General features: G+C 48.7%; 1 protein-coding gene across 1 annotated transcript in view; it reads left to right on the plus strand.

Moving 5' to 3' along the window:
• The window catches only part of RNF115 (ring finger protein 115), a 32330-nt gene that overhangs the window by 11031 nt on the left and 8482 nt on the right, over positions 1–12817 (plus strand). Inside the window, exons 2-3 of the mRNA XM_063946884.1 lie at positions 11382–11440; positions 12378–12435. Coding sequence (XP_063802954.1) covers positions 11382–11440; positions 12378–12435 — 117 coding nt within the window. The remainder of the gene's footprint in view (positions 1–11381; positions 11441–12377; positions 12436–12817) is intronic.

Here is a 12817-nt window from a genome sequence, read left to right on the forward strand (position 1 = left end):
TGGACTTTTGCAGACATATGGCAGCTTACATTGACTAACATTTAAGAGATGTATTTGTTTGAGTGTACAGCTGTTTTGGTGGCATTTAAGGAAAGGGGAAGATGTCCTGTTCATCTTCATCGACGAATCAAACATTCCGCTTTATTACTAATCATGGTATTTATGATGGCTTGTAGAACATGCTTATGGCAGGGCTTCCATCTCTCCTGGTGATCCCAGCACAGATAAAGCACACCCCAATATACCTCCCCAAAGTGGCCCCTGACTGTCAATCGCTTTGCGAATAAATCCTCATTGCGAGCGCTGTTGTGAGATTATTGCGGCACATGAGCAGACCGCCGGTTATCGCTGAACTGATCAATGGCTGCTCGGTCAGTAGAATGTGATGCAGTGTATACAGGATGCTGTACTACCTCCTGCCGTACACTCACTAATGGTCACATGATCACCGGGGGTACTACCAGGTCTGAGAACACCCAGATTAAATAATTACGTTTATTAAAAAATAATAATACATTTCACCTAAATCCGAATAAAGTGTTGCGCTGGAACCTGCACATATTTGACATGCCCTGTAGCAAAATTGCAGACTAGCCCGGTCATTAAGGGGTTAAATATCCATGTATAGGAATAATAGACACACGTGTGATCCCTGGGGGTATTTTTAGACACTGTCATCTCCGTTTCCTCTGCCTCTAGTTTTGAGGTTCTGGATCTCTGTCTGGATCTTTTCTGGCTTCCTGGATTTCTGCTGTGACGCTGTTTCTTGCCACCTCTCCCCCCTGCCCCCCCCCCCTTCTCCCCGCACCGAGGGAGCTGCAGATATTGGATGGGGGTCAGTGTATGAAGGTACTTGCTGCATCATCCACCCTCACACAGCAACCCCTAAATCTGCACGGTCTGTTTCCCTCAGTAGCTCCATCTATGTTATAGATGAAGGTGAGGTGTACTGTTCCCTACAAGTCAGCACAAAATCTGAGATTACACTCTGCCCACTGCCATATTTCTGTGAAAGCTTCACACCTCCCAACTTGCTGAGTTTCTTCAATAAACTGCCTTGTTATTATACTGTACAGACCTTATCACCTCCTTTCCATGGTAAGATTTCATTACTTTATACAAAGGCTGCAAATAAGACGGTTTCCGGTTCGCTGGAAACACGGGTGACCTCACACTTGAGATGTGACGGTAGCGCCACTTGGTGCAGTGTCTGACGGCAGTAAGGGGCAGAGCTGTCGGGAGCAGGCGGGTATAATGAACCACAGTTTGGTGTCATTATGCGGGTGTACGCCGGCATCTTTAATGGCTTTGTGCATACGCCCCATCGCTAGGGTCTTTTGCATGAATTACGCGTCACTGAGTTAAAGCGCAGATTCTTGCCGTCTTTGACACAGAAATATGAAATGCAGATATTTAAAGCTGCTCTTAATATCATTGTCATTTTAATCTGGCTTAAACATGCTGAGCGGTGGCGGCGGAATAAACAGCTTCTTATTCTTATTACGTGTTACTCCTTGGTGTAATCGTGTTCTACGTCACTGTAAGCTATTGCCCTCTGTTATCGGTCACCATGGCCTTTATTATGCTTTAGGCAGTGTCCTTAGAATTGCTGACAGGATGTTTGCTGTGCATAGGAAAATTCCTTCCCCCTCCTCCCGGGCACGAGTCATGTGAATTATGTCCTGTTGTGTGGTGCACAGGGCTTGTAGTGATGAAGATGAGTTTTTCCATCCTCCAGGCGATATTATAAAGTATAATGTAATATATTGCTGCGGGGGTAACCGCTGCTCATGTTCTCTCTATACCCAGCAGGCTCCATCTTGCACGTTGTAATCCTGGCCTTGGCTCCTATTCCAGCAGCGCTGATTTAATTTCTAATACGCTGTACAGATACCTGCGTTACATACAGACTTGGCCGTAGCTGTGGGATGTCGGGTAATATTACAGCATTAACCAGAGGTACCCTTTACATGGAGGATGCAAGGTCCTCTTTATCGGCTGTGATTTTTCTCTCCTATTGTGACTTATATTAGATTGCAAGCTCATGTGGTCAGTTTGTTTCGGGTAACAACCTGAATCTCTGGCCTGTTGGCTGAAACATTACTGATTTGCCTATGGAATAGCACTGTGTGGTTTTATTCTTACATAGGGGGAGATTGATAAAGTACCATCCAATGTTACAGGCTGTGTCTGAAAAATGACAGGAGGTGATTGGCTGGTACTTTACCTCTCGCCAACCTTATCTTTCTCCAAGCTTTCACATATCTCTCCCAATAATTCAGTTATTTTGCTGGAGGAGCTAATTAATGGCCACCCGACGGAGCAATTCAATTGTTGCCCTGTTGGGGCGCGAGGGCTGCGGTGGACGCCCTTCTGCTTGCAGCCTCCTGAGGTGGCGAGCAGACGTACGGATAGTCTGTGGTTTGGGCGCCCTAACCATGACTTTACACTGTGGGGCTAAACCCAGACTTTTGGGAGCGATAAGCGCAGTAATGGGCTCCCAGAAACAATTGAATTGTTCGGTCCGTCGCCCGTTACTTACCGTGGCGCCCAAAACACGGGACCACGCTGTATGTCACTGTAATCCTCCCAGGCCCGGATCACAGCGGACGCCATGGTGGGGGCTTCTGTATACAGATACTAGTTCCAGATTCCAGCATGACATTTATCCTGGGACGGGAGGACGTGGCTGTGTCACTCCCATCATTGCATTTACTGCTGCAGGTGTCCATGTTCATTCAGCCTCAATTCTGGTCCTTGGACATCCGTATAGTGACCGCCGGCCCGGTCAGGTTATGTGTATGTTCTGCATAGAGGACTCTGGAGCTTTTATCTGTGTTCAGCCCTGGAGTGGTGCAAGGAGATGGTTTCCAGGTAGTGTATGTAGTGGGTGCCGGCCGCAGCCTCCAGGTAGGGTTAGCTAGACCTGGTAATCTGTGGGTGGGTGCTGAGCAGGTCTGACAGGTTCTGCGCATACTGCAGAGAACGGAGGTGGTGTGATGTCAGCAATTGCCCTTCCCTGTCTGACGTGTACCCCCCCTTTCTCTAACGTCCTAGTGGATGCTGGGGACTCCGTCAGGACCATGGGGAATAGCGGCTCCGCAGGAGACAGGGCACAAAAGCAAGCTTTTAGGATCACATGGTGTGTACTGGCTCCTCCCCCTATGACCCTCCTCCAAGCCTCAGTTAGGTTTTTGTGCCCGTCCGAGCAGGGTGCAATCTAGGTGGCTCTCTTAAAGAGTTGCTTAGAAAAAGTTTTTAGGTTCTTTATTTTCAGTGAGTCCTGCTGGCAACAGGCTCACTGCATCGAGGGACTTAGGGGAGAGAAGTGAACTCACCTGCGTGCAGGATGGATTGGCTTCTTAGGCTACTGGACACCATTAGCTCCAGAGGGAGTCGGAACACAGGTCTCGCCCTGGGGTTCGTCCCGGAGCCGCGCCGCCGACCCCCCTTGCAGATGCTGAAGATTGAAGAGGTCCGGAACCAGGCGGCAGAAGACTCTCAGTCTTCATCAGGTAGCGCACAGCACTGCAGCTGTGCGCCATTGTTGTCAGCACACTTCACACAGCAGTCACGGAGGGTGCAGGGCGCGGGGGGGGGCGCCCTGGGCAGCAATGTATAATACCTGTATGGCGAAAAATACATCACATATAGCCCTTGAGGCTATATGGATGTATTTAACCCCTGCCAGATATCACAAACTCCGGAGAAGAAGCCCGCCGAAAAGGGGGCGGGGCCTATTCTCCTCAGCACACAGCGCCATTTTCCCTCACAGAAATGCTGGTGGGAAGGCTCCCATGCTCTCCCCTGCACTGCACTACAGAAACAGGGTTAAAACAGAGAGGGGGGGCACTGATTTGGCGATATGAATATATATTAAATGCTATAAGGGAGGAACACTTATATAAAGGTTGTCCCTGTATAATTATAGCGTTTTGGTGTGTGCTGGCAAACTCTCCCTCTGTCTCCCCAAAGGGCTAGTGGGTCCTGTCCTCTATCAGAGCATTCCCTATGTGTGTGCTGTATGTCGGTACGTGTGTGTCGACATGTATGAGGAAAATGTTGGTGAGGAGGCGGAGCAAATTGCCTATAATGGTGATGTCACTCTCTAGGGAGTCGACACCGGAATGGATGGCTTGTTTATGGAATTACGTGATAATGTCAACACGCTGCAAGCCGGTTGACGACATGAGACGGCCGGCGAACAAATTAGTACCTGTCCAGGCGTCTAAAACACCGTCAGGGGCTGTAAAACGCCCATTTACCTCAGTCGGTCGACACAGACCCAGACACGGACACTGATTTCAGTGTCGACGGTGAAGAAACAAACGTATTTTCCTTTAGGGCCACACGTTAAGGGCAATGAAGGAGGTGTTACATATTTCTGATACTACAAGTACCACAAAAAAGGGTATGATGTGGGATGTGAAAAAACTACCTGTAGTTTTTCCTGAATCAGATAAATTAAATGAAGTGTGTGATGATGCGTGGGTTTCCCCCGATAGAAAATTATTGGCGGTATACCCTTTCCCGCCAGAAGTTAGGGCGCGTTGGGAAACACCCCTTAAGGTGGATAAGGCGCTCACATGCTTATCAGAACAAGTGGCGGTACCATCTACAGATAGGGCCGTACTTAAGGAGCCAGCTGATAGGAGGCTGGAAAATATCCTAAAAAGTATACACACACATGCTGGTGTTATACTGCGACCAGCGATCTCCTCAGCATGGATGTGCAGAGCTGAGGTGGCTGGGTCGGATTCCCTGACTAAAAATATTGATACCCTTGACAGGGACAGTATTTTATTGACTATAGAGCATTTAAAGGATGCATTTCTATATATGCGAGATGCGCAGAGAGATATTTGCACTCTGGCATCAAGAGTAAATGCGATGTCCATATCTGCAAGAAGATGTTTATGGACACGACAGTGGTCAGGTGATGCAGATTCCAAACGGCACAAAGATGTATTGCCGTATAAAGGGGAGGAGTTATTTGGGGTCGGTCCATGGGACCTGGTGGCCACGGCAACTGCTGGAAAATCCACCGTTTTTTACCCTAAGTCACATCTCTGCAGAAAAAGACACCGTCTTTCAGCCTCAGTCCTTTCGTCCCTATAAGAGTCATATCTGCCCAGGGATAGAGGAAAGGGAAGAAGACTGCAGCAGGCAGCCCATTCCCAGGAACAGAAGCCCTCCAACGCTTCTACCAAGTTCTCAGCATGATGCTGGGACAGTACAGGACCCCTGGATCCTACAAGTAGTATCCAAGGGGTACAGATTGGAATGTCGAGACGTTTCCCCCTCGCAGGTTCCTGTAGTCTGCTGTACCAATGTCTCCCTCCGACAGGGAGGCAGTATTGAAAACAATTCACAAGCTGTATTCCCAGCAGGTGATAATCACAGTACCCCTCCTACAACAAGGAAAGGGGTATTATTCCACACTATATGGTGGTACTGAAGCCAGAAGGCTAGGTGAGACCTATTCTAAATCTGAAATATTTGAACACTTACAAAAGTTCAAATCCAGATGGAGTCACTCAGAGCAGTGATAGCGAAGGGAAGAAGGGGACTATATGGTGTCCCGGGACATCAGGGATGCTTACCTCCATGTCCCAAAATTTGCCTTTTCTCACCGAGGGTACCTCAGGTTTGTGGTACAGAACTGTCACTATCAGTTTCAGACGATGCCGTTGGATTGTCCAAGGCACCCCGGGTCCTTACCAAGGTAATGACCGAAATGAGGATTCGTCTTCAAAGAAAATGGACGACCTCCTGATAAGAGCAAGGTCCAGAGAACAGTTGGAGGTCGGAGTAGCACTATCTCAAGTAGTTCTACGATAACACGGGTGGATTCTAAATATTCCAAAACCGCAGTTGTTCCGACGACACGTCTGCTGGTCCTAGGGATGATTCTGGACACAGTCCAGAAAAAGGTGTTTCTCCCAGAGGAGAAAGCCAGGGAGTTATCCGAGCTAATCGGGATCCTCCTAAAACCAGGAAAAGTGTCAGTGCATCATTGCACAAGAGTCCTGGTAAAAATGGTGGCTTATTACGAAGCGATTCCATTCGGCAGATTTCACGCAAGAACTCTTCAGTGGGATCTGCTGGACAAATGGTCCGGATCGCATCTTCAGATGCATCAGCGGATAACCCTATATCCAAGGACAAGGGTGTCTCTCCTGTGGTGATTACAGAGTGCTCATTTCTAGAGGGCCGCAGATTCGGCATTCAGGATTGGATGCTGGTGACCACGGAGGCCAGCCTGAGAGGCTGGAGAGCAGTCACACAGGGAAAAAATTTCCAGGGAGTGTGATCAAGTCTGGAGAATTCTCTCCACATAAATATACTGGAGCTAAGAGCAAATTTATAATGCTCTAAACTTAGCAAGACCTCAGCTTCAAGGTCACCCGGTATTGATCCAGTGGGATAACATCACGGCAGTCGCCCACGTAAACAGAAAGGGCGGCACAAGAAGCAGGGGGCAGTGGCAAAACTGCAAGGATTTTTCGCTAGGCGGAAAATCATGTGATAGCACTGTCAGCAGTGTTCATTCCGGGAGTGGACGACTGGGAAGCAGACTTCCTCAGCAGGCACGACCTCCACCCGGGAGAGTGGGAACTTCATCGGGAAGTTTTCCGCATGATTGTGAACCGTTGGGAAAGACCAAAGGTGGACATGATGGCATCCCGCCCGAACAAAAAACGGGACAGGTATTGCGCCAGGTCACGAGACCTTCAGGCGATAGCTGTGGATGTCCTGGTAACACCGTGGGTGTTACAGTCGGTGTATGTGTTCCCTCCTCTGCTTCTCATAACCAAGGTATTGAGAATTATAAGACGTAGAGGAGTAAGAACTATACTCGTGGCTCCGGATTGGCCAAGAGGGACTTGGTACCCGGAACTTCAAGAGATGCTCACAGAGGACTAATGGCCTCGGGAGCTAAGAAGGGACTTGCTTCAGCAAGTACCATGTCTGTTCCAAGACTTACCGCGGCTGCGTTTGACGGCATGGCGGTTGAACGCCGGATCCTAAGGGAAAAGGCATTCCGGAAGAGGTCATACCTACCCTGGTCAAAGCCAGGAAGGAGGTGACCGCACAATGTTATCACCACATGTGGTGAAAATATGTTGCGTGAGTGAGGCCAGGAAGGCCCCACGAAGAAATTTCAACTAGGTCGATTTCTGCACTTCCTGCAAACAGGAGTGTCTATGAGCCTCAAATTGGGGTCCATTAAGGTTCAAGTTTCGGCCCTGTAGATTTTCTTCCAGAAAAAAAATTGGCTTCAGTTCCTGAAGTCCAGACATTTGTCAAGGGAGTATTGCATATACAGCCTTTTTTGTGCCTCCAGTGGCACCGTGGGATCTCAACGTAGTGTTGGGATTCCTCAAATCATATTGGTTTGAACCGCTCAAATCTGTGGATTTGAAATATCTCACATGGAAAGTTACCATGCTGTTGGCCCTGGCCTCGGCCAGGCGAGTGTCAGAATTGGCGGCTTTGTCTTACAGAAGCCCATATTTGATTTCCATTCGGACAGGGCAGAACTGCGGACTCGTCCCCAGTTTCTTCCTAAGGTGGTGTCAGCGTTTCACCTGAAACAACCTATTGTGGTGCCTGCGGCTACTAGGGACTTGGAGGACTCCAAGTTGCTAGACGTTGTCAGGGCCCTGAAAATATATATATATAAAGTCTGACTTGCTGTTTATATTGTATGCACCCAAAAAGCTGGGTGCTCCTGCTTCTAAGCAGACTATTGCTCGTTGGATTTGTAGTACAATTCAGCTTGCACATTCTGTGGCTGGCCTGCCACAGCCAAAATCTGTAAATGCCCATTCCACAAGGAAGGTGGGCTCATCTTGGGCGGCTGCCCGAGGGGTCTCGGCTTTACAACTTTGCCGAGCAGCTACGTGGTCAGGGGGGAACACGTTTGTAAAATTCTACAAATTTAATACCCTGGCTGAGGAGGACCTGGAGTTCTCTCATTCGGTGCTGCAGAGTCATCCGCACTCTCCCGCCCGTTTGGGAGCTTTGGTATAATCCCCATGGTCCTGACGGAGTCCCCAGCATCCACTAGGACGTTAGAGAAAATAAGAATTTACTTACCGATAATTCTATTTCTCATAGTCCGTAGTGGATGCTGGGCGCCCATCCCAAGTGCGGATTGTCTGCAATACTTGTACATAGTTATTGTTACAAAAATCGGGTTATTATTGTTGTGAGCCATCTTTTTTTAGAGGCTACTTCTGTGTTATCATACTGTTAACTGGGTTCAGATCACAAGTTGTACGGTGTGATTGGTGTGGCTGGTATGAGTCTTACCCGGGATTCAAGATCCTTCCTTATTGTGTACGCTCGTCCGGGCACAGTACCTAACTGAGGCTTGGAGGAGGGTCATAGGGGGAGGAGCCAGTACACACCATGTGATCCTAAAAGCTTGCTTTTGTGCCCTGTCTCCTGCGGAGCCGCTATTCCCCATGGTCCTGACGGAGTCCCCAGCATCCACTACGGACTATGAGAAATAGAATTATCGGTAAGTAAATTCTTATTTTCCCTTGCTGTAACATCCCCCCCCCCCCCCCTCCTCCTGCCGGCACAATTCCTCAGCATCCTGCTCCGTTACAAGGTGACTTCACAGAAATCTGGGCCATTACGTACTGTGTGTAGCCTGCAGGTGATCGGCCGCTCAGTTCCTGCATCCTCCGCTCCGTAATCCTCAGATCCTCGTCACCAACAGGATTATACAATATAATGCACAAGTGATGTAACTGAGCACATGTATGAGGCATCCTTATATTAAATCGGCTATACAACTACCAGACGTTAAGATGGAGTCGGCATTTTCTGTGTAGGGAAGTGTGTGCTCCTTCGTCTGAGGCGGCAACCACATCATGCGCTGAACTAATATTCATGCCGATGAAACCTACCCGTGACACTGCTTGGTGCCTCGTACCTCCTACAGTTAAATTTTCTTGATTAGTGCCTTGTACCTCCTACTGGGTTATATTTTTGTCATTGGTGCTTCATACTTCCTACTGAGTTTTTCTTGATTGGTGCCTCATACCTTCTACTGAGGTATGATTTTATAATTTATGCATCATACCACCTACTGAGTAACATTTTCAAGATTGTTGCCTCATACCACCTCCTACAGAGGTCTAACTTCATGATTGCAGCTTCATACCTTCTACTGTGTAACCTTTTCATGAATGGTGCCTCGAACCTCTTCCTGACCTATATTGAGTTGTATTTTCCTGAGTGGTGTCCTCGTATGTCCTGCTGAGTTACATTTTCATGTCGCGGTGCCTCATACCCATACTCATGAATATTATTTCAGCCACAAGAGCGCCTCCGCTGTGGGTTGACGCGGGGGTTCCTTCTAAAACGCTGCCACATATGAGGAAGTTTTATTTGAAGAACTATGACTTTCAAAATTGCCTTTTTAAACATTGCACCACCGCCGTTCTGTCACGCCGGAGCCGCGTCTCCTCCTTGCACGTACGGCCTAGCTCCGCCCACTCTGTAAGAATGATGGAAGCCATTACACAGTGCCCGGTGTGATATTGCGGCGCAGCCTGTCAGAAAATAGGATGTATACGCAGCGTTCTGCGATAACCTTCCTTCCACTCGTCAGTCTATTTTGGGTCTGTGACGCAACGCCGCAGGGATACTATAATAAACCTGACAAGGTGTCTGCCGGGATTTGCGTCGGCGAGGCTGAGAGTCTATAAATACAGCTGGCTTCTTACACATCACCTCTCCAGGAGGAGCCCCGTCCGCACCGCAGCTACCTGTCTCCGCCAGCGTCTGTCTAATCTGTACACAAACCTGCTGTCAGATGACTGTTATTATGTCTAGGTGTAGGCTGACGCTTTTGTTATTTAGCGCTGGCTTGGTTGATGCCTGACGTTACTCTGTGGTGGATTCCTGCCTGCGCTCGATTAGAATATTGGAAGGGGATGAGAGAACAGACCGCCGTGGATGCGTCTTGCTCGGCTGATTCCGTATTAATCCGTCCTGGGCTCTCCTGTTTATTTGAGAAGATGACAGATGGGGGTGTCGTGTCTCACAGGGGCGCTCGTCAGGCAGCTGCCGTGCACAGAGGCGATGGCTGGTTACCCAGCAACTGCAGTGCATCTCCCCCCTGGTTACTCAGTGCACCTTGCCCAGAGGTACAGGACACGAGGAGCAGCAGGTGGCTGAGAGCAGACCTGAGTGCTGTGTATGGTCTCTGTACAGTAACATATTGCGTGCACTCTTATGGCCGGGCAGTGTAGCTATATAATGCTGGGTCCTAGAGGCCTACCTGTAGCTGGCCGGCCCGCAGGGATTCTACCCCAGATCACCTGCTGTAAAGTCACCTGGGTTAAGGAGACGCCATCTCATTAACAGTTGTGATTAAAAGTGACTGCTCAGATATTGTTATGTACAAAGGTCTGCTGATGATCTGTAATGTCATTAATGTGCCAGCACAGCGGCGTTCCTGTTATCTCACTGTCCTTTTACCCTGTGCTATAAACCAGCGATGGGCAGCCTGAGCTATCACCTGTAGTCTCAAGACGTGTATGCCAGAATACCCCTCGCCTGCCCCAAAACAGAACACCTGATCTCAGGATGGACCCAGAATGCTCTGCACCTGCCCCTCAGATCTGCTTTCCCCGAGCAGGCTTACTCTATACCACGTTGGTATATAGGGTGCCACCTGGTTGGGTGTGGTTCGTTGGGTTGACAGTAACTAGGGCAACCACTATTGGTCGACAGTGACTAGGTCAACACCTGAAATAGGTCGACACGGTCATTAGGTGCGCTTGTCACAGGTTACTATTCCTAATTGTAAAGTATGAAAAAGTAAAAAAAAATTTTTATAAAAGTGTATAGCTCATGTCAACCTTTTTTCATGTGTCGACCTTTGCCATATCGACCTTAAGCATGTCGACCAATAGTGGTCAACCTAATGAGTGTCGAGCTAAAGACCGGATACCAACCTTGTTAATGAGCAATGAAGGAGCCGGTGCAGATCCGGTAACACCTGAGAATATACTTCCTGACATATATACAGAGCTGTTCCCACGCACACGGTGTGAATATAAATATACAGAGCAGTTCACGTCAAGTATCTCCATATGGCCTACAGACGCGGCCTGTGTCTCGCATATTCACTGTCCCTGCCCACATCTGCGTCTCTCATCCTCGCTCATTACTATTTCCCGTTTTTGGAAATCCCCCATGTTGTATTCTTTCCATTTAAACCCCCTTTTTCTATGCTGGTCTATTAGCGGTCGCCTAAAGACAGGCGCCAGGCCCTACTGGTCTGCACCCGTCGTGTCGTGCGGCACCATGGACCGCCTCCCCCCGTCTTACAGGTTTCCCTTTTGTCATTGCAGGAGTATATCTGCCCGAGGTGTGACTCTGGGTTTATAGAAGAGGTGACAGAAGACTCAGGGTAGGTGCTATAAATGTATTCAGATTTTATTTATGATATTTTTTGCTGTATGTTTGGAAATTGTAAAATGATGCTGTCAGTAGCTCCTGTATATATGGTATGGGGATCAGTATGATATGGTATCTTGTATTGTAGGTGAAGTAATCCCTTAAGTCACTGGTACCTGGCAGTTGTGTATCTGAGCTCTTAGGGTGTACAGTTACCGGGGCGTTCTAGTGTTACCCGCTCCTGAAGTACTGCGCTCAGCCTAGGTGTCTGCGTACAGTAGTGGGGCGTTCTCTGCTGCCACCCGCAGGCAGGTCTGTACGTTGGGTCCTCTGAGAAACCACCCTTTTTACAGGGTATCTCCGAAGTGCTGAACGTAATGTGATGGCAGTCTGTAGTAAAGGTACAGGTGATACGGTTGCACATATCTTGTCAGCACCAGTATCTGATACATCGGCGTACGTGGTGTTTGACGTAGCCGTCACGGGGAGCTGCCGTCCCTCGCTTTGTAGATAATGTGATGAGATCACACCGGAACTCTGTCTGTTTGCGTGGACTCGTATAGAGCAAGGGCTGGATAAATGAGGAGATGCATTTTAATTGCACACTAGTGGTGTACAGGGTAGGCGCTCTTTGCAGTGCGAAAAAAGAGGCAGGGCGTATAGCCGCATTTGTCATGGTGCTACACACGATGCTATTGGTGTGAGGATAGGTGTGGGCACACCTGTATACATTCCACACGTATATGACCCTGATGAAGCTGATTCTAGGGTCGGGCGTTCTGGTGTGATACAGCAGAATGCTTGGGGTGTATACTGCATCACAGGCCGCTCAGCCAGTGACTTATTTATCTCTCCGTATAGGAAAGTTCATCGGTCAGAGCAGTGGAAATAGCTGGCTCAGTGATCTTTGTTCGGGGAGGAGTTAATAGTATACCTTGTTTGTGTCTCAGTTTCCTAGATTCTGGAGGAAGCACTTTAGACGACAATGGCTCAACGCATTTTGCCGAGGTAAGTGCTGCTCTCCTGCATGTAGTGGCGGCTGCTGGGCTGCAGAATAAAGTCGCTTTGTAGGTGGCGCATGGAAATAAACGACACTTTATGTAGGTCTGAGAGCTTTGTGTGTGCTCTGTAATGTTTGTTCTTCTGTGTTAATCTATATAAATTGCCGGCAGCGTGTTTAGGGCGCAGGAGGCAGATCTTCATCAGCCGAGTGGCGTTTGCCGAGTGCCGGTGATCCTGCAAGACACTCTTTGCCGTTTCTTGTCATTGTGTTTACAAATTGGCGCTCTACTGCCCTATGTCCGGAGTGGTGGGCGATGTGTAGGGGTTATATAGGGACCGCCCTTGCAGGGTTGGTATAGCACACCGATGGAAAAAGCAATCTGAGTAG

This window comes from Pseudophryne corroboree, chromosome 12 (genome assembly GCF_028390025.1).
Source record: "Pseudophryne corroboree isolate aPseCor3 chromosome 12, aPseCor3.hap2, whole genome shotgun sequence".
NCBI classification, from domain to species: Eukaryota; Metazoa; Chordata; class Amphibia; order Anura; family Myobatrachidae; genus Pseudophryne; species Pseudophryne corroboree.